This window comes from Odocoileus virginianus, chromosome 11 (genome assembly GCF_023699985.2).
Source record: "Odocoileus virginianus isolate 20LAN1187 ecotype Illinois chromosome 11, Ovbor_1.2, whole genome shotgun sequence".
NCBI classification, from domain to species: Eukaryota; Metazoa; Chordata; class Mammalia; order Artiodactyla; family Cervidae; genus Odocoileus; species Odocoileus virginianus.
In genome coordinates, this window is record NC_069684.1 from 37,347,118 (window position 1) to 37,370,009 (window position 22,892).

At 54.4% G+C, this 22,892-nt stretch overlaps 1 protein-coding gene across 4 annotated transcripts; it reads left to right on the forward strand.

The window, feature by feature from the left end:
• Positions 1-265: 265 nt before the first annotated feature.
• Positions 266-22,774, forward strand: C11H1orf167 (chromosome 11 C1orf167 homolog). 4 transcript variants are annotated; one of them, XM_070474291.1, is made up of 20 exons: positions 266-1,994; positions 2,198-2,241; positions 2,667-2,874; positions 3,966-4,102; positions 6,653-6,768; positions 7,304-7,490; positions 10,436-10,611; positions 11,090-11,276; positions 12,949-13,126; positions 13,211-13,365; positions 14,023-14,231; positions 15,112-15,256; positions 16,580-16,963; positions 17,512-17,782; positions 20,586-20,679; positions 20,901-21,007; positions 21,096-21,211; positions 21,425-21,560; positions 21,911-22,021; positions 22,477-22,774. In XM_070474291.1, the coding sequence occupies exons 1-20, from the start codon at positions 822-824 to the stop codon at positions 22,753-22,755; spliced, it is 4,413 nt and encodes a 1,470-aa protein (XP_070330392.1). In that variant the 5' UTR covers positions 266-821; the 3' UTR covers positions 22,756-22,774. The 4 variants fall into 4 exon arrangements, with proteins under 4 accessions (XP_070330392.1, XP_070330393.1, XP_070330394.1 ...); XM_070474292.1 differs by having other exon boundaries at positions 20,982-21,007; XM_070474293.1 differs by lacking the exons at positions 6,653-6,768; positions 7,304-7,490.
• Positions 22,775-22,892: the final 118 nt, after the last annotated feature.

Consider the following 22,892-nt stretch of genomic DNA (forward strand, 5'->3'; position numbering starts at 1 on the left):
CCACAGAGCTGTGTAGCCAAGAGTGGGAGCAACCCAAGAACCAGTTCAGATTCCAACTGACATACCAGTTTCTCTGTGTTCTTAGCTGTGTGACCACAGGGCAAGGCTCTTAACCTCTCTGAACTTTAGTTCCTGTCTGCAAACTTTAATGGCCCACTCTACCTGCCAGGCCCTCCCAGGCGTCTCACCAGTACCCAAGAGGCCGGTAGAAGGGAGGCAGGCTGGGGAGACTGGGGGCGGTGGGGAGGGGGTGGTGGCTGGGAAGTGGAGGGCTCTAAACTCCACGCCCATGGTCCCCAGAGCAGCTCCCTTTTAACTATAATATGTTGGATCTTGCTTTCACTCCAACTGTGAGCCACCCTCTCACCCAGCACCTCTGCTCAAGCTGGACACCACCAGGGAGTTGTCCTTGATGCTTCACCCTCTTTTACGCCTTCACCTTCTCAGCAGATCTGATCTGCCTCCTCTCCACCCTCCTACTGCCCCCATCCCAGCCCCATCACCTCTCACCTGGGAGCCCCCTCAGCAGCCTCCCCCGTCTCTCCCTGCTTCCCGCTGCCCTCCTCCGAGCCCCTTCCCCGCTCCCCGCTATGAGTCCCTGCACTGACACCAGGTCACTGTGCTGGGGTGCATCCATCGGTCCACCCGGGACAATAGCTGACACAGACCTCTGGACTCTGGGCTCCCTCCGCCATCCCTCCTGAGCACTGACCACAGAGTCCTCCCCCAGCACATAACTGTCTGTCCTTTCTTTAGAGCCACGGAGATTCCGGAAGAGCCTGGGTGTCGGCCTGGCCAGTAGACGTGGCCAGTGGGTGTCCATGGGCCCGGCTGAGAGGGAAGGGCCTGCTGCCACACCGTGTCTGGGGACAGCACTACACCAGGAGCCTTGCCGAGTCCAGAGCAACCTGGCCAGCCCCAGCCCCAGCCTGGGCCTCGTCCTGAGGGACATGACCGGCCGGCTGACCAACTCAAGCTTCCGGCAGCAGGACAACCTGCAGCCCTTGGTTGGGAGACCCCAAAGGAGAGTCCAAGACTTTGCGATCCAGCAAAGTAACTTGTGTGCTAGGGAGACCCACACGGCTGAGTGTGGACGTCTCACCAGCCCCCAGCTCTGGTCAGAGCCTCAGGAGAGCTTCCGGCCCCACCTGATGCCCCAGGGAAGCCCCCTACCCCAAGGGCCACTGGCTCGCCCATCCTCCAGTCTGAGGCAGTCCTGGCTGCTGGCCACAGATACCTCTTGCCCAGACATCGGGCTTGCTACAGGGCTGGCCCCACTCAAAGGGCCCACATGGTCAGACCCCAGATCCCGGTGTGGCCTGGGGGGCTGGACCTCCAGGCTCGTGGGGAAACCCCTGACCCTGAAAGACCTGGCTGTCCCTGCCCAGAGCCTACCTCAGGCCCCATCCCAAGCTGCCATTCACCAGCTGCTGGTCTGCGTTCAACGCCTGGAGTGCCAGGCAGTGCGGCTCAGGTGCCAGGCATCCCGGGAATTCCCAGGCCCTGTGTGGCAGGAGCCCTGGACCAGAGCTGGCCAGACACTCCCTGTCCACCCCCAGCTCAGCCAGCCTGTTCTTGATTCCTGGGATGAGAGGAGGAGACACTCCCGAGGCCTCAGGGAAACTACTAGTTTCCCAGAGACTCCGGGGCCCCAGGAGGGTCTCTCAGACTCTCAGGCAAGCAGCAAGCATGGATCACTGGGGACCACTCTGGCGATGCTGCCTGGGGATGCCCTTGACCCTGAGCAGGTGGTCCTTTCTGCCTGCACCCTAAGGCAAGGAGAGCAAGGCTCCTCGGGGACTACACACGGCTGGGGGCAGAGGGGGGACCCCCTGCGCCCTCCAGGTGTGGACAGCAGGGAGGCCAGACTCTGCTCTTCAGACTCGTCCAGTTCAGCCCGGGGCATCCTCCCTGGGCGGGAAGGAGGGGGCAGGACCCCAAGGGAGCAGATCAGCAGGGAGAAAGAAAGGCCAGCTTCCAGGAATGCCCTGCAGGTAGGGGCCAGAGGAGTCTGGGAGTTTGGGGACTCTGGGTTGGGGGCTGCCCTCCCTCCCAGGAATTCTCACTCCAAGCTGGCTGTCACTACCCTGTTGCCCTCCCTCAAAAGGGAGGCCTTGGGCAGGCAGGCTTAGAAGGGGGTATCTAGTCCTGCTTGCTTCTCAGCCTGAGAGCATGTTGTGTTCTTTTATTTTCCAAGAGCAAAGCCAGAAACACGGTGAACCTGCAGCCTGAGTTAGGCCGGTGAGGTTATGTGCTGTGGCGTGGGGACGAGGCCACACTCTGGGAACAGCTCCTCTCCCACTTGCCTGCAGATTCAGGCCTGATGGCACTAAGGCCGGGCTGGCAGATCCTTGCAGGAAACCTCCCAGGCCCCTAAGGACAGGAAGGTGGGGGCTGCTGCTTCCTGGGATCTGAAACTTGTTAAGCTGCCCTGCAGCTTGGCAGTCAAACAGGGCATTCCCCTGCCTCCATGAGCCCTTTTTTATGGGATTTCCAAGGCTAGCCCTCTGTAGAGGAAAGTCCTCCCAGTGTCCAGCCAGCCCTCTTGCCTCAGGGTGGAGCATCACCCTTCGTGCTGGAAAGGCAATGTGGGTGGCGCTGAGCCCCCAGCTGCTCCCTGGGGCTGGGGGCCAGGCCCACCCCTGGTCAGCCTTGTCCATCCCTAGCTGGCAGTGGCTGTCCAGATGTTTCAGAGCATGGTGGCGCTGGGCACGGCGGCGGCGGACAGTGGCGGCGGCTGTGGCCCTGGGCCGGCGGCAGCTGTTACGCAGGGGTCTGCGGGCACTGCGGTGGGCACTGTGGCTCCGGGAGGCCCAGCTGGAGGCAGCATGGGGGCAACACACACAGGCCTTGCTGGCCCGGACCTTCCAGAAGGTTAGGAACCTCCAGATTGGGGCATAGAGAGGTGATGAAACACCTGTGTGTCTGGGGAGGAGGCTCTCTTGGAGCACAGGTTGTTCCCCCTGAGTAATTAGCAGTAGAAGGGGCAGGCATCAGCCCAGGCACAGGACTGAACTCTGCTCAAGTTTAAATCCTATTTCCGCCACTTTCCTTTCCCCCACATTTTCTCGTTGTGTGACCTTGGGGGAAGTTACTTGACCTCTCTGAGCCTTAGTCTCTTTAGCTCTGAAATGCACTCACATTTACATAGCTCTCAAGGTTGTGAGGTTGTGCTGTGCTTATTTGCTCAGTTATGTCCGACTCTTTGCGATCCCTCTGTCCATGGGAATTCTCCAGGCAAGAATACTGGAGTGGGTTGCCACGCCCTCCTCCAGTGGATCTTCCCAACCCAGGGATGGAACCCAGGCCTCCCACATTGCAGGTGGATTCTTTACCAGCTGAGCTACCAGGGAAGCCCCTTTGTGAGGTTAAATTAATAAATATAAGGAACTCAGAATTCTGCCTAGCACATAGCAAGCCTTCTGCTATTTAAGTGGTTGCTTTTTTTTTTTTTTTCTTTTTTTAAACTAGGGGCTTCCCTGGTGGCTCAGCAGTAAAGAATCTGCCTGCCAATGCAGGAGATGCAGTTTCTATCCCTGGGTCAGGAAGATCCCTTGGAGAAGGAAATGGCAACCCACTCCAGTATTTTTGCCTGTGAAATCCCATGGATAGAGGAGCCTGGTGGGCTACAGTCCATGCTGTCCAAAGAGTCGGACACAACTTAGCAATTAAGCAACATTTTACTAGAGGTTTGCTAGCCAGGACTGGGAGGGCATTTCTGTGTTCGTCCCTCCTTAGGAAAAGTGCTTTGGGAGGGCCTAGCTCCAGGTTTTGTCTCCCAAGGAAAACCCTGCCTCTTGGGCTCCATTTCTCCATCCATCCATCCATCCATCCATCCATTCCCAAAGAGGCTGGGGCATCTAATTGGTTAAGACTACAGTGTCTGACTTTGTCTCTGCCCTTCCCGCTCAGGGCACATTTGAGGCATCAGCCAACATCCTTCTTCCCCTTCTCTCTTGACCTAGTGGAGACATTTGATTCAGCAGCACAAACAAGGGCAGCCTCACGTCCAGGCTGGGCCAAGACCCCTGTCCTCCGGGGGAGACCAGGACCAAGGCCCCTCAGGAAGGAAGCCGGTGGTGGACGGTGCCTGGAGAAGCAGGTAGTCTGGGACACCCCAGGTTGGTCAGTGTGACCTGGACAATGATTGTGCCTTCCCTCCTTGTCCCCCACTTCCCCTCAAATGTGGACAAGGATTTATGCAGAAGGATGTCCATCGTGGCATTATTTATACCTATGAAAGCTTCAAAACAGCCTAACTGTCCAACATCAAGTGAGAAAATTGTCATTTAACCATGTGATAAACATTTGGCAACTGTTCAATATGATGTTTATCAAGATTTTAAAAATTCCTCCCCACTCTTTTTTTCTTTATTTTTTGTTTCCATATCTTTATTGGTGTTCTTTCCTATTATAATAATCATAATAGGAATGCATGCTTGATTTGAAAAAACATTCAAGATAGTTGCAAGTATTTCAAATAATTCAAAAGTTTCATCTCCCTTCTTATGTATCTTATCTTCCTTCCTAGAAGTAGCTTTATGGGTATTTGCATATGGGTATTTTTAATGCTGGGGGGGCGGGAAAGAGGGTAAAAAACAGTACCTAATGAGCTTCCCTGGTGGCTCAGTGGTGAAGAATCCACCTGCAATGCAGGAGACACGGGTTTGATCCCTGGTCTGGGAAGATCCCACCTGCTGTGGAGCAACTAAGCCTGTGTGCCACACGTACTGAGCCTCCTCTCTAGAGCCTGGGGAATCACAACTACTGAGCCCATATGCCACAACACTGAAGCCTGTGTGCTCTGGAGCCCGTGCTCCACAACAAGAGAAGCCACTGCAATGAGAAGCCCTCTCAAATGCAACTAGAGAGTAGTCCCCACTTGCCAGAGCTAGAAAAGAGCCCATGCAGCAATGAAGCCCCAGCACAGCTCCCCCCATCAAAATAGTACCTAAGAAGGAATTCCCTGGCAGTCCAGTGGTTAGGATTCTGCACTTTTTAAAAAAAATTTTTAATTTATTTTTAATTGGAGGATAATTGTTTTACAATATTGTGTTTGTTTCTGCCCTATGTCAACATGAATCAGCCATAGGTATACATATGTCTCCTCCTTCTTGAGTCTCCCTCCCCACCCCACCCCTCTAGGTTGTCACAGAGTACCGGGTTTGAGCTCCCTGCATCATATAGCAAACTGAAACATAAGCATCACTATATGTAAAATAGCCAGCCAGTGAGAATTTGCTGCAGGACTCTGTGCTTTCACCGCTAAGGGCGTGGGTTCAGTCCCTGGTTGGGGAAATAGGATTCCACAAACTGTGTGGCCAAAAGAAAAAATAGTACCCAAGATGGGCTTCCCTGATGGCTCAGTTAGTAAAGAATCCACCTGCAATGCGGGAGACCCCGGCTCGATTCCTGGGTTGGGAAGATCTGCTGGAGAAGGGATAGGCTACCCACTCCAGTATTCTTGGGCTTTCCTTGTGGCTCAGCTGGTAAAGAATCCACCTGCAATGCGGGAGACCTGGGTTTGATCACTGGGTTGGGAAGATCCCCTGGAGAAGGGAAAGGCTGCCTACTTCAGTATTCTGGCCTGGAGAATTCCACGGACTGTATAGTCCATGGGGTTGCAAAGAGTCAGACACAACTGAGTGACTTTCACTTCACTTCAGTACCCAAGATATTGTTTTCTATGAATGAAAAATAGTGCATAGAAAAAAGACCAGAAGGAAAAATATTAAAATGCTACATAACAATGTGAATTACTTAACACCACTGAACTGTTCACTTAAAATGGTTATTGTGTTTAAAATATTCATTTAAAATGGTTAAGATGGTAAATTTTATGTGTATTTTACCACTGTTAAAAATAAATATAAGTAAATAAATCTTATTTCCCCCTGTCCCTCCAAAAATGCTAAAATGGAAATAATGGTCATTTCTGGAGCAGTGAGGTTAAAGATGGTTATTTTCAGTTCCTCAGTTTTCCATTCCAATGATGAATTGTTTTTGTTCTTATTTTCATTTTTTAATTTTTAAAATTTTATTTATTTATTTTTGGCTCTGCTGGGTCTTTGTTGCTGCTTGCTGGCTGTCTCTAGTTGCAGTGAGTGGGGGCTACACTTTGTGTGGTGCTCAGGCCTCTGACGTGGTGGCCTCTCTTGCTGTGGAGCGCAGGCTCTAGGCTCATGGGCTTTAGTAGTTGCGGCTCTCGGGCTCTAGAGCACAGGCTTAGTAGTCGGGGTGCACAGGCTCAGTTGCCCCATGGCACGTGGGAGCTTCCCAGACCAGGACTTAAACTCATGTGCCCTGTTGGCAGGCGCATTCTTAACCACTGGACGAACCATCAGGGAAGTCCCATTCTTATTTTTAAACAGTTGTGTTTAAAAGATTTAAGTAATATTTATTTGAATGCATGTTGGTTGTAAAAAACCCAAATAGTATTAAACAGAATACAGAAAGAGCAGAACCCTCCCCAAAATTACTTGCATAATCAGGAACAGAATGTACTATCTGGAATAGAACAGGGGGGTGGCTCAGCGCACCTTTGCTCCTGCCGGCAAATGGTCCTTCAGGACTGGGGTGGATGGGTTGTGACTGGGTGCCCTCCCTAGGCCTGGGAGGGCATCAGTTTCTCTCTGGGCAACTTCACTCTCAGTCCAGGGAGTCTGAGAGAAGAGGCGGGAGCCCAGCCGATCCCGTTGTGTGCTGGGCCGAGGCCAGATGGAGGAGATAGGGGAGTCCTGATCCTGCAGACTCTGCACCAGCTGACTGGTGAGACACGGGGTTCTGGGGAAGTGGGGAGATGGATCCAGGCAGGGCAGGGCCCGAGTCCCTACACTGGGCAGGCAGAGCCAGCGGGGTAGGCCCAGGCCCCCACACTGGGCAGGGCAGGCGGTCAGGGGTCCTCAGAGAGTGAGTGAGTGTTTACTGAGTATCTACCCTGGCAACTTCCCAGACAAGATCTCATTTAAGTCTCATGGTGACCTTGGCAAGGCATTGTGCCCATTTTACTGATGGGGAACTGAGGCACAGGGCAATTAAGTGATCAGCTCAAGGACACACAGTATGAGAGGGACACATCCTGCATTTGTGTGCCATGGAAGATGGATACAGGCCAGACAGAAGCTTGTATATTAGAACCGGGAAGTCCTTAGATATGACTTACTCATGGGGAAACTGAGGCCCAGAGATGGAGAGTGACTGACTGGTCCGATCAGCCTGGCATCCCAGGACTCAGTGGTCCCTCCTGGCTCTGTTGCTCCCCTCCACTCACTCTCTCTTCCCTCCTTCTTCCCACCCCCTTTAGTCTTCCTCCTGTGGTGTCATCAGAAGGAATGGGCCAGGCAGGAGGAGGGGGTCCAGGGAGAGGCCTCCCAGGCCACGCTGAGGACTCGGAAGATAGGGAGGCCCCCCCACACCTGGCACTCTCCTGCTGCAGGGGCAGCCTGGGTGGCCCTACTGGACCCTCAGCATCGGAGAGCCTGTCTCTGCAGGTAGGGGGAAGAGAGAATGGGGACCACCTTCCCTAAGGCAAAGGGTGGGATGCAGCTGGGAAATGCCCTTTAAGTCAGTTTTTTTAAAAATATTTATTTATTTGGCTTCACTGGGTCTTAGTTGCGGCAAGCAGGATCTTTAGTTGTAGCATGTGGGATCTAGTTTCCTGATCAGGGATTAAACCCAGGCCCCTGCACGGGAGGGTGGAATCTTAACCACTGGACCACCAAGGAAGCCCCTTAAGTCAATTCTTGACTCCTAGTGTTGAGAGAACAATGAAAATAAGAAATGAACACATCCACCATTTAGTGAGACACCAAGACCTGCCAGACACCACCCAGGGGCTGGGACTTAGTTATGTATGTGTGCACAGTTGCTAAATCCTGTCTTACTCTTTGTGACCCCATGAACTACAGTTCATCAGGCTCCTCTGTCCATGGGATTTTCCAGGCAAGAATATTGGAGTGGGTTGCTGTTTCCTCCTCCAGGGGATCTTCCTGACTCAGGGATCAAACCACATCTCCTGTGTCTCCTGCATTAGCAGGTGGATTTTTTTTTTTAATTGGAGGATAATTACTTTACAATACTGTGATGGTTTTTGCCATATATCAGTATGAATCAGCCACAAGTATACATGAGTTCCCCTCATTCTAACCCCCCCTCCCCCCTCCCTCCTCACCCCATCTCTCCAGGTTGTCCCAGAGCACCGGCTTTGGGTACCCTGCCTCATGCATCGAACTTGCCCTGGTCATCTGTTTTACATATGGCAATGTACAAGTTTCAATGCTATTCTCTCGAATCATTCCAGCCTCGCCTTCTCCCACTGAGTCCAAAAGTCTGTTCTTTACATCTGTGTCTCCTTTGCTGCCCTGCATGTAGGATCATCAGTACTGTCTTTCTAAATTCCATATATATGCATTAATATACAGCATTTGGCTTTCTCTTTCTGACGTACTTCACTCTGTATAATAGGCTCCAGGTTCATCCACCTCATTAGAACTGACTCAAATGCATCCCTTTTTATAGCTGAGTAATATTCCATTGTGTATATGTACCATGGATTCTTTACCACTGAGCCACCTGGGAAGCCAGGGATTCAATTATAAGCAGAGCTTAAAGCCCATGGAACCTATGACTCAGTACAGGGACAGATAGGAAGGAAGTTAACAATCACAAAGGGGGTGTGTGTGTGTGAATACCACCCAAGTTAAGTGTTGTGAAGGGATGGAACACAGATCTACATGAAGATTTTTTTCCCTGTTAACTATTTTATTAAGGGACATTTTTATCTTACGCAAAAGTAGGGAAAACAGAATAAACTTCAATGTATCCATGAAGAAAATCACCTCCTGAGAAAACTTGTTTCATCTGTACCCTAGCTACTTCCCCCACAAAAACCCCAGGCATCCTATCATTTCATATGTAAATATTTCCTCAGCATCTCTAAAACAGAGTCTTTTAAACAACAGAACCACCATACCATGGGCTTCCCAGGTCATACTAATGGTGAAGAACCCTCCTGCCAATGCAGGAGACACAAGAGACACCAGTTCAATCCCTGGGTTGGGAAGATCCCCTGGAGGAGGAAATGGCAACTCACTCCAGTACTCTTGCCTGGAGAATCCCATGGACAGAGGAGCCTGGTGGGCTACAGTCCATGCGGTCAGACAGGACTGAAGCAACTGAACATGTGTGTACTGTCCAGTTGCAGTGTGCAGGTTTCTCACTCCAGTGGCTTCTCCTGTTGCCGAACACTGAGTCTAGAGGTCACGGACTCAGTAGTGGTGGCACAGGGGCTTAGTTGCCCTATGGCGTGTGGGATCTTCCCAGACCACGGATTGAACCCATGTCCCCGGCATTGGCAAGTGGATTCTTAACCACTGGACCACTAGGGAATTTCTCTGTGAGAGTGTCTAACAAAGGGAGCTGACCTTGACCAGAGTTCAGCAGAGATGGGAAGGATGCATGGATGACTGGTAGAGGGAGAGCAGACTAGAGCGCCGGACAGAGGGAACAGCATGTTCTAAGGCCTCTGACAGAAGAATATGGAAAATTCAAAGAAGGACAGTCAAGTTGGAACCCTGTTAGTACAGGGTTGGAGGCCAGGGTGGTCTGAGATGAAGTTGGAAAGGGGTGCAGTGGTGTTTGGGGGGCAGATCATCAGAGAGGGCCTTGTGAGGAGCAGGGCAGTGGGGAGCAGTTGAAATTTTCATCAGAGCAAGGAGACTACTGCTGGAGGGTTTTAGCAAGAGAGTAAGATGCCTGCAATGCAGAAGACCCAGGTTCCATCCCTGGGTCGGGAAGATCTTCTGGAGAAGGGAATGGAGAATACCCACTGGAGAATACCCACTCTAGTATTCTTCCCTGGGAAATCCCATGGACAGAGGAGCCTAGTGGGCTGTAGTCTATCAGGGTCACAAAGAGTCAGACACAATAGAGCGACTAACACTTGAAAAATATTTCTCTAGGGACTTCCCTGGGGGTCCAGTGGTTAGGGCTGCACACTTTCACTGCAGGAGGCACGGGTTTGATCCCTGGTCAGGGAACTAAGATCCCACAAGACTTGAGGAATGGCCAAAAAATAAAAATACAATTTTTTAAAAAATAAAGAAAGATAAATAAATAAATAAAAATAAAAAAGAAAGAAAAATCTTACTCTGGTTATGGTGTAGGCACTGACCAGAGGGGTGGGGGCAACAGTGGATGAGGGAGGCCAGGTAGGAGGCAGCAAAGAACTGCCAGGCACCCAGAAGTGATGCTGGTATGGCCTGAGTAAATGGCATGCTGCACTGTCCTTACAGCAGCCCCATTTTACAGATAAGAAAGCTGAGACTCAGTGAGGTGAGTGGCTCGCCCAGGGCCTCAATGGTGTGTCTGGCACATGGCAGGTAGCCGGAGCTGCTGTCATTACGGCAAACACCAGCACTTTCTCTTGGCTGTCCAGGTGCTTTGGGGCCTGGCAGCGTTTCGTGCAAAGAGGGACCCGGTACCGGGCCCATGTGGCCAACCGCCAGGCAGGGACCCTGAGGACGTGCTTGCAACAGTGGGTGCAGATGAAGCAGCTCCGGGCGTCAGATGGAGCGAAGGTGGCCCAGCTGTCTCTTTGTTGGCAGAAGGCAGGTGAGTGAGCAGCTGGCCAAAGGGCTTCCCCTCCCCCCACCCAGCAAACAGCGCCACTTCAGCTCCTTCTGCAGTTGACCTGGTTGACTTATGGATTCTCGGGATGGGAGGAGATGAGACTGGGAGCTTTCCCAAGGGTGCAGCCTGGCAGACCTGGGAGGGTCCCTGGAGCAGCAGGCCTCGGTGGGCCCCATCCTGGCCGCTGTCATGAGCTCCTCTAGGCAAGAGACCCGTTCCATCCTCCACCTGGAAGGAGTATGTAGCCCCTACTCCTGGGAAGCCCCGAATCTAAGGGGGATGCACAGCCCCTGCACCTGAGACCAAATAGGATCTTTGAGGTGTCCTGATGGGGGAGGGTTTGGAGGTGGTGGCAGGAGGCAATGCCCATGAGGAGAGGGGTCCTAAGGGGCTGAGGCAGTGACCACCAATGGCTTGGAGCAGAGAGAGGTCACTGATTCATCTCTTGTCTACTTCTCAGGGAACGTGGCCCATTTCAGCTCAGTCCCTGGAGAGGCCACAGTGCATGGGCTAAGGCTGATGGCCACGGCGCGGGTGCTGCCCCAGGAGCAAAGCCGGGGCTCCCTGCAGGAAGCCTGCTGGAGGCTGGCCCTCCAGCGGGCGCTGCTGCTCTGGAGGACGCGGCTGTCCCAGCGCCAACGGGCGGAGTAGGTGACCACAAGCTTGTGACCTGGGGTAGGGTCTGGGGGAACCTAGGGTGGGCATGTGAGCAGTGCTCAGCACAGGATGGAGCATTCCATATGGAACAGGGGGCATCCTGCTCCTCCCTGTGGTCTCAGCCTGGGGCCTGGCACCCCGCGGTGCCCACCGGGTGTGGGGCTGTGGGAGGTGGCCCAGGGACACTGAGACAGTGACTGAGCAGAGAGCTGGTGGCGGGGGGTGGGGAGGGTGGGCAAGGCGCTCCAGGGGCACAAACGTGGAATCCTACCAGGATGGCCGGAACCTGATGGGAGGTTGGTTTAATGCTCAACTCCCTCCTCAGAACCTGAACCCATCTCTCACCCATCTCCTGGTTAAGTGGGAAACCATGTCTGTCTCCTCACCAATGCCTCCCAGTATTTTGCAGGTACCTGGACCGCCTGTGTGCACAGGGTAGATACTCTAAATGAATAAAAGCGAGCCACTTTTCCCTGCCCCCAGTTGCCTTACTGGGGCTTCCCAGGTGGCTCAGTGGTTAAGAATCTGCCTGCCAATGCAGGAGATGCAGATTTGATCCCTGGGTTGGGAAGATCCCCTAAAGTAGAAGATGGCAACTCACTGCAGTACTCTTGCTTGGAGAATCCCATGGACAGAGGAACCTGGTGGGCTACAGTCCATAGGGTCAAAAAGAGTTGGACATGACTGAGCGACCAACACACAACACAGTCACTTTATTACACAGCTAGAGAAACTGAGGCTCAGAGGGGTCGAGCACCGTGCTCTAAATCACACTGTGAATCTTTAGCAAGAAAGTCCCTATAGTGAGACCTTAATGATGCTTTTATACAAGACAGGATGCTGGGATTCAGGGCCCAGGCTGATGGTTGTGGGTGAGGGGGCTGGTGGAGGTCAGGAGGGGTCAGCTTCACTAATGGGATGTCAGGAAGAATGAAAACTAGCAGCTGCAGGGTTAAGAATCCTATCCTTAAAAGCTATACACCTGGCATCCACCAGCCCCACACCCACTTGGTCCACTTGGACCCTCAAGTCTCTTTTAATGCTGGAACTCCAGGGAAACTCAATTCACCATGATTCTTCAGAATGCAAACCTCCCTCTGCCAGGCTATCCTCTGGCATTTGGGTACCAGGGCACAGTCCATATCTCCCTGCAACATATCTGGGGTCCCCTGTAGCCTGAGACCAGTGCTAGGATCCCAGGTCTACCACTGTTTGAAGTTTGAGGAAATGACCTTTCCTCAAGCCTCCATTTCCCTACCTTTGTAACCAAGTGGAGGCAGAAATACTGGTGTGGGCTCTTGAGTCTTGGGTCTGTGGGCCTGGGCCCGGCTCCACCCCCCATCAACTGCATGCCCTCCACTCCCCACCCGGGGAGTGTAGTGAGAATCAAGCAGGGGATCACGGCAGGTAGAGCTGTGCTCTCGGCCTCAGCTGCTCATGAAGGTCACCCTGGGACTTTGGGAAGCCCAGGCGGCACCCAGACCATTAAAGCAGAATCTTCAGGGGTGGGGCCCCAGTGGACCCCAGTGCACATTGGTATCTCTTAGAGCCCCGGGTGGTCCCAGTATGCAGCCAGTCTGGTGGTGCCCAGCTCTGCGCCTTTCCAGCACCCCCAGCCACGGGTGAGGTGCGACCCCGGCACTCCCCTGCCCCCTCCTGTAGCTCCTTCTTCAAGGGCATGCAGTGGCGGGCACTGCGGCAAATCCTGAGGGACTGGCGCCTGAGAGCACGAGATGCAGGCAGCGCCAGGATCGCCTCAGCCCCAGATCCGCTGGGCGGCACCCTGGGAGGGGAGGCCCCGCCAGGCCACAGTACACACCGGAGAAGCTCCTGGGACAAGGTGAGGGGCAGAGGGTGGGGAGGAGGGTGGGCGAGGAGACAGTGGGAAACCAGGGCACCCAGGACCCCACACCTCCTTCCCCAGGCTTCCAGGGCCCCTGCCCTCCTGGAGATGCTCCGGTTGAGCTTTCTGTGGGCAGCAGGTCGGCGACAGCAGGGGCAATGCCTTCTGCTCTGGCGGGCACGGGCCCAGCAGTCCCGGGACACAGCGAGGTGGCACCAGAGCAAGCTTCAGAGGCGGTAGGGACCCCTCCCAGGACAGGGGAGCCGTGCTGGCCACCCCCGCTGTGGATTTACTGTTTCCCAGAAATCCTTGACTTTCCATCTGCATCCCCTTGGGGTCTGCATCCCAGAGGGCCCCCCTCACTCCCCAGGCTCTGTTACTGCCCTCTGTCCTGCCCTGCTGTGAACCATGGGGGTGAGGGTGGGGACCATGTGAGGCAGGTTATTCATTTCTCCCAGAAGTTTCATGGCTGTGGTCATCTCAGCTTTGCCCCACACCGGCTGTGTGATCTCGGGCAAGTTGCTTAACCTCTCTGTGCCTCTATCTCCCCATTTGTATGGGGCTCATACTAGGGCTCTCACTGGTGGGACTCAATGAGGTAGGGGCACGCACATCCCCTAGCAAGCACAGTGCCTGGCATTAGCAAACACTCAGTTCATAGCGTTGTTCATCACAGCAGTTGGCATTGGGGGTCTGGGGTCCCATTGTATCCTGACCACCGGTCAGTATGACCCTCTGGGTAGTGTTGAAGCCCTCCAGCCCCCAGCAACCCCTCCTCCTCCATGACGGAGACAGGAGGAAGGGTCACCCAAGCCCCTCCTTGCTGCTGAGGGGAGGGGAGGGCAGGGCCAGGCTGGCAGTGACCACCTGAGGGTGGACACTCCCCTTCCCAGCATCCTCCTTGACTGGAGCCACTGGGCAATAGCCCAAGGGGCCCGGAGAGAGCTGGCTGCCCGCTGGGCCTGGGATCGGAGGGGCAGGGCCGCCCTGGGCCTGTGGCGGCAGCGGCTGGTACAGCGGCGGGAGGTGGAATGGCGGGCCCGGGAACGGGGCCGGAGACTGCAGCGACGTGCCCTGGGCCACTGGCACTGCTACTGGCAGAGTGAGTCGGGGACTGGGACGGGGCACCAGGGGTGAGGGAGGGGTCAAGGTCCGGCAGGGACATCCAGGATTCAGGTCCTCTAGCACAGAGTCCAATATTGGACTGGGTGACAGGTTGGGACCGGGGTAGAGGGGCAGGGTGTGGTGTGTGTGTGTGGATGCTGTATGCTTCCATTGCCTGATTGTATGGACTTTAAACAAGCTACTTAACCGTAGTCTCAGCTTATTCATCCATAAAATGGGGACAACAATGGTACCCACCTGCTAGGGTGGTGTAGGGATTCTATGAGACAATCCACATGAAGTGCTTGGCTCAGAACCCAGCTCCTTGTGGGTGTTACCATCATCATCACCATCTTCGTCCTCATCATCCTCACCATCTTCACCCTCATCATCCTCACCTGGCCTTTTGGAGTCAGGGGGTCCTCAGAGCTCAGCACAGAAGGCAGGGGTCAGTGGGGCCATTTTAGAGGCTTCTTATTCCTCCAGTGTCATATCAGTGGGCTGGCAGGTGGGGACTTGGCTGTTCAGAAAGTTTGTGTCCTGTCCACTGGGGACAGCGGCTCCCCTGACTCAATTGTTGCTCAGGGATATTGACCCAGTGTTGCCAGACCTTTGTTTTTACAGAAAAGCTGGAAATCTATATTTTTGTGTGAGCTCTCCTGATTCCTAAACATCATCAAGAAATTAAAAAGGAACTCTATGAGTTGGTTGGCTTAGTCACCAGTAGAGCACCTGTAATGGAAGTATTTTAACCCAGTTAGCCATTCCCGCTTGGGTAGAGGGTCGAGGCTAGCGGAGCAGGGGCCCATGGTTCCCCAGGGCCCAGGCTGAGGCTGGAATGAGCACTCAGAGGCACCTCAGCATCTCTCTGGCCATAGGACAGGTGTTCCTGCAGGAGAAGTGCCAGCGGTGGGTGCAGGCCCGCCTCCAGGGCCTGCGGAGGGCCGTATTCTGGGGCTGGCAGCAGGCGGCAGCTCGCCGGAGACCCGCGGCGGCCAGTCCAGAGCAGCTCCTAATGCAGAGGTGGGTGGGCCTGGGGGTGGGAGCGCGAGGGTCATCCCCACCCCAGAAGCAGCAGGGAGAGCGCCCAGGGATGGGAGGCTGGGTGGCCTCTGCAACTCGAGACAGGCCAGGCTGGAGACCTGGCATCCAGGCAACAGGGGCCTGAAGGGAGACCCCAGCCTGGAGTCAGAGCCACCAAGCTTCCATTCTCCATGTTGCTCAGGAGGTGGGGGATAGTAAGCCCCTAACCCCTCCCAATGCCTTGACAAGCCCTGGGTCTCCACCTCCTGGCTGGGTCAGCCCTTTGGTTTCAAAGCTCACAGCTAAGATGGGGAAATCACCTCCTCAAACAGCCACCGGAACGTGTGTTCCAACTCCATGTCTTGTTTAATGAATCACAGCACAGAATTCCATAGACAGTCAAAGAAGAGAGTGAAATCTGAAATAGAGATGGTCTAGTGACACACGTATACAGATCATAGATGCATGTGGGTTTTTAAAAAATTATTATCTTTGGCCACACCCCACAGCCTGTGGGATCTTAGTTCCCTAACAAGGGATTGAACCCTGGGCCCTCGACAATGAAAGCATGGAGTTCTAACCACTGGACCACCAGGGAATTACCTGGATGCATATTTAAAAGCAGAAGGGGCAGATCACGTTTTCTCCCAGGGTTGGTTCTACAAACTCACAGGCGTTCTCAGTGCCCCCACAGGGGCAGTGAACCATTCACTGCAGAGTAGCTGATGTTCTCTTGGCCCCTCTGACCACAGTCCCCTCACTGACCTCCAGCCCTAGAGCTGCCGTGTGAGGGCAGACAGGGTGTGGCTGTTCCCCTGATGTAGGGGGCCTGGACCCACACCACCAGGCTCCCACACCACCCCAGGCAGCCTGCCCTCAGCAGCCAGGGTGCGCGCCTGCCAAGGCCTCTAAATGAAAGCCAGGGCTTTCACCTGTCACACATCAGCCCACACTTTTTTTTTTAAGAGATTTTTTTGTTTTGGCCATGCTGCACAGCATCACTTGTGGGATCTTAGTTCCCTAACTAGGGATCGAACCCAAGCCCCCTGCAGTGGGTGGAAGGCACAGTCTTAACCACTGGACCTTCATGGAAGTCTGGTCCAGATGTTCTTAAGGCACCGAGGCTGTGTATACAAAACTGTGTATAACCTGTGATGGTTTGTGGACAATTTTTGGGTGTAGCTTTGAACACCTGGACTGGCATGCTGCAGTCCATGGGGTTGCAAAGAGTTGAACACAACTGATCAACTGAACTGAACTTTGAATAAATGAAACTTCTGACTGGGAAGCCACCTAGGCCGCTCCTCTGCCTCTGTTCTGCAGACACTTCCAGGCCTGGTGTGGAGTCGTGAAAGCCTCCTGGGCCGAGCGTCCAGCCTTCCAAGATGGTCTGAGGAGACGGATACCCGGGGCCACATTTGCCAGTGAGGCCCAAGCGGCCACAGCCCAGCCTCGGGAGCTGTGTGTGGCCCGAGCCTCCTGCTGGAGAAGCCAAGAGCAGGGCTGCCAGGCAGACAGGCAGCTGAGGAGGACCTGGGCCCAGCAGGCCTTCGTTGCAAGGCAAGTGGCCCTGGGCCAGTGTTGCAAGGCCCATCGGCAGGCAGGAGAGAGCTCCAGGGCCCAGGCCCTTTGCTGGATGCTGTGGGCACGTGAGTCCTGCCAGCACCGAGTCCTTCGAGACCATGCTGTCCCGACTCTGAGCGCCAGGTGGGTGCCCTCAGCCTGAGGTCAGTCCCGTACTGTGTGGGGCCAGCTTGGGCCTTGAACTTGTTTAGGGTCAGGGTGCAGAGTATTTGGTGGCTAGTGGCGGGGCTCTGGGGGCTGGGGGTGATGGGAGAGAACATCCTGGTCATTGCAGCTAGTCCTGGGGTCGAATGCCAGCTCTGTATTCTCCAGCCACGCCACCCACTCCTTGGGCAAATCTGACTTTGAAAGTCAGAGGAAGATAACAGGCCTGCCTTGTGGGTGGCCTCAGGGTTTCCGTGGGCAAGCTCTCAGCTCAGCTCGGGCCAGACGCACACCAGGTGCTGAAAATATAAAGCAGTGCTTCTGGGGGGATGGGAATGAAGGAGCAGTTGGCAGGCCTGCTTTCTCTCTGTCCCCATGTGTCATATTCTGCCACTCCCCGAGCCCACTGGAACCTGATTTCAACAGAAGAGGGATGAGGGAGGGGAGCACGGGCATGGGGCTTTGCCTGGACCTGCTGGAGAGTCCTGGCCCTGGTGACTTCAGTGTGGGCTCCTCCCTCCCCCCAGGATCCTAGAAACCTGGACCCAATCAGCAACTCGGGGCCACGTCCAGCAAACTGCCATCACCCACTTCCAGCAGGCTGGGCCCAGGCGCTTCCTTCGAACCCACTGGGCCCAGTGGCGGACAGCGCTGCTCAGAGTGTGGCTAGAACCACAGGCCTACGAGGCCAGCACAGCCCACCTGGCCAGGCCCAGGGCCAGCCTCCGGCGCTGGCGTGGGCTGGCCGCCAGAGGGCGTCTCCTGGTGCTGATGAACCCTCCAGCCCTGAAGAGGCAGGTGAGGCCGGGCCCAGGTGGGGTGGGAGGTCCCAAATGACCTGCGGGCCAGTGGCCTCAGAATCAGCTTGATTCAGCACAAGCGACAAGGGTGGCTAGATGCTTCTCCAGGATCCCAGTGGCCTTGTGGACACCACCCCTATGGGTTCTCAGCCTCCCTCTGGTCTGGCAGTCAGCAAACATTTACTGAGCACCTGCTGAGTGCCAGGCCAGTGTGTCTACTACAGACACACACCCTGGGTGGCAACTGTTAAGGAGCAGACACCTAAACTCCCAAGTCAAGGTGCAGCCTAGGATCAAGATAGGTGATTGGATTCAGCAGAAATGGTGACAAAGAGCTGGGTGGCCTACCAGGAGGGGAGAAGCCATAATGAGTGCGTCACTTCAGGCACGAGGAGTGACGCTGCACAGCAGTCTAGGGAGACATCATCGCGGGACACACAGTGTTCCTCCAGATAACTGGCAGCATCAAGAATCCTGTTTTAGGATGCCAGGAAGCATGTCATAACCTCTAGGAAGGTTCTAAGAAAAAAGATTCAAGTTGTTTATTTTAAATGGAATTGAAAGGGACTAGCTCCAGACATCCTGGAATGTGAAGTCAAGTGGGCCTTAGAAAGCATGACTACAAACAAACCTAGTGGATGTGATGGAATTCCAGTTGAGCTATTTCAAATCCTAAAAGATGATGCTGTGAAAGTGCTGCACTCAATATGCCAGCAAATTTGGAAAACTCAGCAGTGGTCAAAGGACTGGAAAAGGTCAATTTTCATTCCAATCCCAAAGAAAGACAATGCCAAAGAATGCTCAAACTACTGCACAATTGTACTCATCTCACACACTAATAAAATAATGCTCAAAATTCTCCAAGCCAGGCTTCAGCAACACATGAACCATGAACTTCCAGATGTTCAAGCTGGTTTTAGAAAAGGCCGAGGAACCAGAGATCAAATTGCCAATACCAGCTGGATGATCAAAAAAGCAAGAGTTCCAGAAAAACATCTATTTCTGCTTTATTGACTACCCCAAAGCCTTTGACTGTGTGGATCACAATAAACTGTGGAAAATTCTGAAAGAGATGGGAATACCAGACCACCTGACCTGCCTCTTGAGAAACCTATATGCAGGTCAGGAAGCAACAGTTAGAACTGGACATGGAACAACAGACTGGTTCCAAATAGGAAAAGAGGTATGTCAAGGCTGTATATTGTCTCCCTGCTTATTTAACTTGTATGCAGAGTACATCATGAGAAACGCTGGGCTGGAAGAAGCATAAGCTGGAATCAAGATTAGCAGGAGAAACATCAATAACCTCAGATATGCAGATGACACCACCCTTATGGCAGAAAGTGAAGAGGAACTAAAAAGCCTCTTGATAAAAGTGAAAGAAGAGACTGAAAAAGTTGGCTTAAAGCTTAACATTCAGAAAACTAAGATCATGGCATCTGGTCCCATCACGTCACGGGAAATAGATGGGGAGACAGTGGAAACAATGTCAGACTTCATTTTGGGGGGCTCCAAAATCACTGCAGATGGTGACTGCAGCCATGAACTTCAAAGATGCTTACTCCTTGGAAGGAAAGTTATGACCAACCTAGATAGCATGTTAAAAAGCAGAGACATTACTTTGCCAACAAAGGTCTGTCTGGTCAAGGTTATGGTTTTTCCAGTGGTCATGGATGTGAGAGTTGGACTGTGAAGAAAGCTGAGCGCCAAAGAATTGATGCTTTTGAACTGTGGTGTTGGAGAAGACTCTTGCGAGTCCCTTGGACTGCAAAGAGATCCAACCAGTCCATCCTGAAGGAGATCAGTCCTAGGTATTCACTGGAAAGACTGATGCTGAAGCTGAAACTCCAGTACTTTGGCCATCTCATGCGAAGAGCTGACTCACTGGAAAAGACCCTGATGCTGGGAGGGATTGGGGGCAGGAGAAGGGGATGACAGAGGATGAGATGGCTGGATGGCATCACCAACCTGATGGGCATGAGTTTGAGTAAACTCCGGGAGTTGGTGATGGACAGGGGGGCCTGGCGTGCTGAGGTTCATGGGTTCACAAAGAGTTGGACAAGACTGAGTGACTGAACTGAACTGAGCTTTGGTTACTTGCAGAATCTGCATTTTCACCTATGCGGGGCTATGGTTAATTTTCAGAATGTTTATAAACACTTCCATTCCTGCCAGCAAAGGCAGGCAGGGATCCCGTTTTCTGATGGAGCAACTGAGGCTTGTAAAAGCAAAATACAGTAAATGCCAGGAATGGTCAGTGATAACCAGGGTGAATTCCAGGCCCCCCTCTTTCTACCGCATGCACACCCGTGCCCAGGCAGCCCTCACTTAACGGGGACAGGTTTTATGCCATCTCATGGTGGCACAGGCTCCTTTAGAGAGCCCCTGCCCCCACTTGTATACAGCAGTCGCTGGGGGCTCCAGCTCTGGAGTCAGACCACTCTGGAGAGGTGGGGCCTCAAAGAAATAACTTTTATGACACTAAGTAGGGAGAGAAATGCCCACCTCACAGGCTGTACCTGACACAGGTAGGCTCTCAGTGGTAGCCATTATCGGCCCACTCACCTTCCAGTCTCCAGCCACACAGGAAGATGGGGGAAGAGGCAGGGGCATGTACCAACAGCCACAATACCCTTGGCCCTTTTCTGTCACCTCCAGAAGCCTCACAGGAGAACCTGAGGCAACATGAACTGTCCCACTTGTGTGCACACAAACAGGAAGTCTCCTGACTGGTTGGGGCAGGACAGAAAAGGAATCCTGCCAGGTCACCTGGGCTCAGGTTTTTCTCTTTGTTCCTTCAGACCCGCAGCTGCAGGCCATGGGCCATGGGGCCCAGCCCAACCCAGCACCGCAGCCCCAGTGGACGGATGCGGGGAGAAGTGTCCTGGGCTCAGAGTAAGGAGACCCTCCCTCTGGGGATAAACAAGGTCTGAAGTGCAGCGGTGAGTCGGTTACCAGCCCTCACAGGCCTGGAAATCAGCATCGAGCCCTCTGCAAACCTGTCTTATGTATTTACTGTTTTCCCCAAGCATCTCCCCTTTCGGAACATTTCCCAGTGTTGGGAAAACAATTACAATTTCTCCCGCCCCAACCATTTCCTCCTCTTTGGGCCACAGGAGACTTGGGCAGCTGTGGTGGAAGCAGGGACACTGGCTTCATTCGCTCAACATCATTTCTTGTGCACCCTTCTCTTACAGTTCAACCTCCAGAAGCACCGGGACGAGTAAGTCTGCTCCCCTCAGTGATGTGTTAAACTTGTCCAACTCCCCTTTCCAAGTGACAGCCAGCCTCCTCTCTGCCCCACCTCCCAGCTCCAGCTGCAGGGGCCCGGGTGTGCCTGCTGGGCCCCAGGCCAGCGCCCTGTGGGGCCAAGGGGGGACTGCAGCTCCGAGATCAGAGACCTCGAGGGCAAGAAAAGGCATCTGGGGTAAGAAAGAAGGGTGTGCGTAGAGCTGGAAAGGTGAGCATGGGGGCTGGACCAAGGGGTTTGCCTGACCCATGGCTAGACCTGGGCCCCCCCGGCCAGTGCTCGTCCCACAGGATCCCAGGGGTGCAGGCTCAGGCCTGGGGCTCTGCCCTTTATCCTGACCATGAAGTAGTCATAATGGCCATCAGGACCTACCAGGGCCTCTCCCCTCAGGAGGAAATACCTGCAGTGCTGGCGACTTGAGGCCCGGCTGCGCCAGCTGCAGAGCTCCCAGCAGGCCAGGCTCCGGGCAGCCATGTGGCAGTGCTGGGTAGATGCTCAGGGGGCAGAGAGGCTGGCATGGACACTCGTGAGTGGGGGGCCCCTTCCCAACCTCACGCTGATCGCCCACCCCGTCCCTTTCCCAGCCCTAACCCCTGGACACGCTGTCTCTCCAAGTTTGGTCTTTGAACCTACCAAGCCTGAAACCTTGGGAACAGCCCAGGGACCTGCACTGTTAGCACATCTCAGATGACATCTCCTTGTCACAACCCCGTCCCCCCCCCACCCCGTCCCCCAACCGGGGCTTTTGGCCTGGGGCAAAGGGAAGGGCCCCCTCTCCCCTCAGGGGTGCAGGTGGGGAGAGGCAGCGGAGGGGCTGGGGGCTGCCAGGGACAGCGGTGGGCCCATCTCGGGGCCTCCTCGTGACTGTCCCTACAGCTCAGGCAGTGGCACCTGAGATGGGCCTGGCGACTGTGGCGGGGGCGCATGCTGCAGTTACAGGTGGCTCAGCGGTTACAGCGACAGGAGGACGGCTGGGTCCTTTCCCAGGTACCGGCAGGCTGCCCCATCCCCAGCAAGCCCTTCCCAACAGGGCCACACCTGCGCATTCCCGAGCTGCGCCCTCCCTGGTGGCTGTCCCCAGAGACTCTCCGTTTCAGGGAGGGGTCAATTCAGAGAAAACAACCTGGATTCCTTAATTCAGCTGGTGACCAAGGGCTCCGCCCAGTCCTACAGTCACTGGTTGAAGACTAGGCTTGGCCCATGATACAGCTGTTGTTCACACTAGCCGGTGATGGCTGTGGGTTGCTGAGCGTCACCCCTTCCTGACATGCACTCAGAGCCCAGCTTCCCTGGTCACAAATCACATGTATCCTGAGCTGGGGCTTTTGGCCTGGGGCAGAGGGAAGGGCCCCCTCTTCCTTCAGGGACAGAAGGCTCTGGGCCCAGTACTGACCACACAGACCTGGAAGGGAGCCAAAGAGCTCCTCCCTCCCTGATTCCAGGCCTTTAACAAGTGGCACCAGTGTCTGGCAGCCAGGGGCGTTGAGGGCCAGAGCCAGCAGCAGCATGAGGCCCTGGAGCAAGACAGGCCTCAGGAGGCCTGGAAGCAGGCCGGAAGCTGCCAGAGCCCCAGCACTGGGTGGACCTGGGGCGGAGAAGGGGGCCCAGCTGCAGCTGTGACATGTTCTCATGGAAAGGAAAACAAATCGGAGCTCCACCCATCTGCGGAGTGCAGGCTCAGGCCACAGAGCGCCCAGGCCAAGAGCTCTGAAGGACAATAAAACGCCCTCCTTAACTCCAGCTGCTTCTCTGTAACTCCTAAAGGGTGCCCGCCCCCACCAGCCAGCCCGTGATCCATTTCCTCTGCCATCAGGCTGCTCTGTGGACACGCGCCCCTCTCTCCTGCCCCTGAGCTGGT

Bases quoted from the DNA above. Each gene is read 5' to 3' on its own strand.
- C11H1orf167 (XM_070474291.1), top strand. From the start codon at position 822: ATGGGCCCGGCTGAGAGGGAAGGGCCTGCTGCCACACCGTGTCTGGGG. The intron at 6,769-7,303 runs GTGAGACACGGG...CACCCCCTTTAG, and splicing joins GACTCTGCACCAGCTGACTG to TCTTCCTCCTGTGGTGTCAT. The intron at 11,277-12,948 runs GTAGGTGACCAC...CCCCTCCTGTAG, and splicing joins TCCCAGCGCCAACGGGCGGA to CTCCTTCTTCAAGGGCATGC.